This window comes from Sesamum indicum, linkage group LG5 (assembly GCF_000512975.1).
Source record: "Sesamum indicum cultivar Zhongzhi No. 13 linkage group LG5, S_indicum_v1.0, whole genome shotgun sequence".
In the NCBI taxonomy this organism is placed as follows: Eukaryota; Viridiplantae; Streptophyta; class Magnoliopsida; order Lamiales; family Pedaliaceae; genus Sesamum; species Sesamum indicum.
Window position 1 is genome coordinate 11,465,119 of NC_026149.1, and position 4,625 is coordinate 11,469,743.

The 4,625-nt window shown below is 41.5% G+C and overlaps 1 protein-coding gene across 1 annotated transcript; it reads right to left on the minus strand.

The window, feature by feature from the left end:
* Positions 1,554-4,619, minus strand: LOC105162387 (leucine-rich repeat receptor-like protein kinase TDR). The gene is made up of 2 exons (XM_011080387.2): positions 2,479-4,619; positions 1,554-2,168 (listed from the first exon to the last, which is right to left on the minus strand). Exons 1-2 carry the CDS (start codon positions 4,370-4,372, stop codon positions 1,825-1,827), a joined length of 2,238 nt encoding a protein of 745 aa, XP_011078689.2. The 5' UTR covers positions 4,373-4,619; the 3' UTR covers positions 1,554-1,824.

Consider the following 4,625-nt stretch of genomic DNA (forward strand, 5'->3'; position numbering starts at 1 on the left):
TCACATGGAGCCTCTCGGCAGCATCGGCACCCAATGTAGGCCATCCTGGCCCTACACTGCCCGTCAGGTATCCAAGCCCTTCGGGGACTCTAGCGCTCCTCTCATGAGCTGCCTAGAGCCGGTTCTTGAAGACCCCCATCATGCCCCTAAGAGATGCTCATTTAGTGCAGACGTCGTCTCATGCTACTGTCGTCGTGCACGGGGAGGATTGGCTGGAGCTCACCGCATCATGTCCCCCTTATAATAGGCTTAAGAAAATAATCTCTTGTTCCAAGAGTAGAACACTCAAAGGGCCGAGGAGTGCACTTTTCTCGCATCTCCAAGGATAAGCACTCTGCTCCGCACATTAGCTTCTACTCGCGTCCAAGATTGCGCTCCATCATCACTACGTGCTGGCCGACATCCCCTAGTCACCCGCACATCGTCCACAGGTCACAGCCGACCTGTGAGACAAGGCCACCTATCAAGTGTTTTTGAACCTCTCATGATTTGGATCTCTCATGACTTGGGTCTCCTAGGATGTTACGGGCCTCTCACTTCTTTCTTCTTTTTGGATCGTTTGGGTCTATTTGGGCCAACTTATTTTTATGCAAATCAGATATTATGAAGTTACTATTTTTTATAGTTAACTATATTGATATATTTGCCTGTAAAAATATAATTACAGATGTGCATCGCGCGTCATATTTTCTAGTGCTAAAAAAAGCTACAAAACACCCCCTTCATGTGAGTGATTTTGTGCACGTGCATTGGGTGCAATTTTACTTCATTTTTCATTATAAAATGACTATTATACCCTTAATCATAAATCATTATATCTTGTTATATATATATCAATGGTCCAAATCAAATAAACACATCGATGGTCATTTGTGATTTAAATCAATGGTCTATACTTGATATACAAATCAATTGTTCACATTCATCTGAATTAGATCAATGGCTCTAATTACTATAAGTTTATAAAATTATAAAAATAAAGGCAGGGACAAAGTCAGGGCTGGGGAGGCAGGGGGAAGGGAGAGGCGGGGGCAAGAGGGAGATGTAGAGGTGGTGGCAGAGTTGGGGAGGTGGTGGGGGGGGGGGGGGGGGGGGATGGGCTACGTGAGGAAGATGATCGATTTTTGCCCTTTTTTTTCTTTTTCGTTTTTAATTATTTTTTTGTATATTTTATAAATTTGATATGAAAATAATAAATATGAGATTAAATTTCAATCACTAATTTGAAAAAATAAGATATTGAACGTAGATTAAGTAACATATGATTTGGAACGTAAATTAGATAAAATATGAACCGTTGATTTATATTATATTATATAAGATCCAACAGTTGTAAAAAAAAGATTAAAAAAAAGAAAGAAAATTCACGTGTGCACGTGAAGGATTCTGTATCTTTATTAAATATTCAAGAAATAATTTTCTATTTTATTTTTCACAAGGGGACTAATTGCCTATTTCCTATATCACATATAGATAAATTGCAATTTGCGCTAATATTTAGCATAGATAGATTCATTTATTGGGGTGGGTGATTGCAGCAACAGCCTCTCACATTTTCTGCAAAATGTGATCAAAGGGGGTCTAACTTTATACTTGGGGAAAAATTTACAAAATCACAAATAATTGATGTGATGTTCATACACTCAAAGCCATAGTGATTCTTCACCTCACAGAAGAAAGGATCATCAACTACAAAATAGCAGGAGAAATACTGTGCTAAAACCATAGAAACAACTTATACTCCTCTAATTTACAGCAAATACCAAACGATCAAACACCAAAACCAACTCTTTTGCAAGAGGAAATTGGAAGCTGCACACCTATTTATGCTTTGTGGCCTTGTGTTCCAAGAGCCCTGCCGTTCGTCGTCGACTTCAGCCCGGTCGATAACAGCTTTAGTGCTTCTTGCATTGACGGTCTATCCGATGGCCTACTTTTTGTGCAGAGTAACGCAACTTCAATAGCTGAATTCACCTCGTCCTGGAACAAGCTGGAGTGGACAATGCCATTCTCGACGGCAACTTCTCTTACGAGATCCTCTCTTTGCGTGTTCCTTGCGGTCTCTAATGCATTTGCCAGTCTACCGTTTGTTAAGACCTCAAGAATGAGTTCTCCAAAATTGTATACATCCATGTGAAGTTCCACGGATATGGATGCTCGGTATCCGCCTGTCCAAGTAGTAATGTAAAATAAGCAGATTTTCTTCAGAAATGTTCATGGTTTAGTTAGAAGTGATAACTACTTTTGTCAGTCGTAATCCAATCACAGGAAGCCATCATGAATATGTAAGCTAGCTAAGAAAAGCCAAAGTTTTATATGCTGAGCAACGAAATAGCATTCCTTCACACAGAACCAGACAAGCAATTAAGAGAACAGGTGCATCAGAATCGTGCAACAAAGCAACGCATATGGAAATTTGTGGTATTCTTTGGCACAAGAAGCATAAGCAATGTTTGTTGTATGGTCACAAGCATTTACCTGTCTCCTTTTGAGGAATATTACTCGACCCAATGATCAGAGTGAGTCCATATTCAGCCAAATGGGGTTCCATATTTTCATCGAAAAGTACGTTGCTTGCCTTCAGATTCCCATGAGGAATAGCCGGACAACAGTCATGATGAAGGAAGCATAGCGCCCTTGCAATCCCAGTTACTATTTTGCACTTGGTTTCCCAGTCCCTCCTCATCCTGATCTTTTCTGCTAAGTTGCCGTTAGGCAGGTAATCATACAACAGATAAGCAACATGGTTATTGTAGCAAACTCCCAGCAATCTCGTCAAATTCTTATGCCTTGTGTTCCCTGTCCTAGTCAAAATTTGCAGCATAACTTTCATTTCTTTCTGTTCCCACTCTATCTTCTTAGCAGAAACGGTAATTCCTGTGGGTAAAACTACTTTGCTTATTGAGTCTGGCAATGTGGGCAGTGTCTCCAGGCCTTCCACATAATTGAAGCTCCTCAAAACATCCTTAGCGGTAAACTGAGGAAGTCCGTTAAAAGCGATCATTTTCCACTGCCCTTTACTTCCTCTTTTCAAGTATAGTACCCCAAAGACTGCAGCCACAATGAACAAAACTATGACTGCACATAGTATGAGAACCCATGCTAACTTTTGTGCTCTTCTGCTTCCTAGTTGCAGCCCATTTGAAATCCCATTTTCATGATGACAAGGTCTCAGAGGTGCTCCACAGAGCTTCGGATTGCCCAAAAACGCACTCTGATCCATTGTTCTGAAAGTCTTGTTTGAAGGAATCGAACCTGAGATGTTGTTATAGGACACATTAAGAAGTTTCAAGCTTGAAGAGCTCCCAAATTTTGCTGGAATTGGGCCGTTGAAACTGTTATGCGAAAGATCTAAATTGCTAATAACCGGGAGGCTAGCAAGCTCCACCGGGATTGGACCTGTCAAGTTATTATCAGCTAAGTCCATCCTCAGAAGCTGCTTACAATTGGATACACTTTCTGGGATATCTCCTGATAAGTTGTTCATTCTCAATTCAATAACAGAAACTGATTTACAGTACTGAAATGGCGGAATGTTGCCTGATAAACCACAAGAAACCATGGAAAAGTTCTCAAGATAAGGCAGAGACCATATCTTAATTGGTATTATCCCTCCAAGTTCTGGATTATTAGACACATTGAAGTACTGAAGCCCTGAAGCCTGAGCAATATCAGCGGGAATCCCTCCTGTAAACCTGTTTCTTGACAGGTCCACGTATGAAATGTATGGAAGATTGGCAAACTGTAGAGATATATCACCTGAAAATTGATTATCTTCGAGCCGAAGGCGAACGAGGGAGGAACAGTTGGAGAGAGCTGGAAACAGCCCTCCAGTGAAGTTATTTGAGAACAGGATCAGCTTGAGCAATTCACCTCCAGCACATATATCAGGTGGGATTCTACCAACAAAGTAATTAGTTGAAACATCAAGATGCTTGAGTCTTGAGAATCTTCCCAAGTCCTCTGGCAGTGACCCTGTGAAGTAATTGTTCCATATGAGGAGAGTATCAAGTTCTGGAAGCTTAGCAATACCCTGAGGGACAGGGCCAGACAAGTCATTATACATTAAACTCAGCAACCTCAGATTCTTCAGCTCTGAGAAACTGTCTGGAATTGGACCAGAAAGCAGGTTGTCCGAGAGATCCAAGCTTTTGAGAGCCAAGATTTTGCTGAACTCCCATGGAATCTTTCCACTGAGCTGATTTCTGAACAAGAAAAGTGACTCAAGTTTGGTGAGGTTGCTGAGTTGATTTGGGATTGGGCCAGAAATGTTGGCATCTGCAACGTCAAGATACTTGAGCTCACTCATGTTCCCAAACTGCCATGGAATCCCACCTTCATATGAGTTGTAACCAATCTCCATGTGGGCCATTGTTTTCAGCCTTCCAAGTTCAGGAGGTATACTCCCACTCAAAAAATTTCCAGCCAGGTGGATGAACTCAAGAGCCTTGAATGAGCCATACTCAGATGGGATTACCCCACTGAAGTAACTCCCAGCAAAGTTCAACACTTTGAGTGACTCAAGCTGGGAAACATCAGCAGGTAAAGGGCCTGAGAAGCTGTTGCTGAAGGCATCAAGAACCACAAGATTCTGGAGATTGGGAATCCCACTTGGGAAAAGCCCA

Excerpts from the sequence above, each read along its gene's own strand:
- LOC105162387 (XM_011080387.2), bottom strand. The coding sequence starts at position 4,372 with ATGGCCCACATGGAGATTGGTTACAACTCATATGAAGGTGGGATTCCA. Across the intron at positions 2,169-2,478 it reads TATTCCTCAAAAGGAGACAG|GCGGATACCGAGCATCCATA; the intron begins GTAAATGCTTGT and ends CTACTTGGACAG.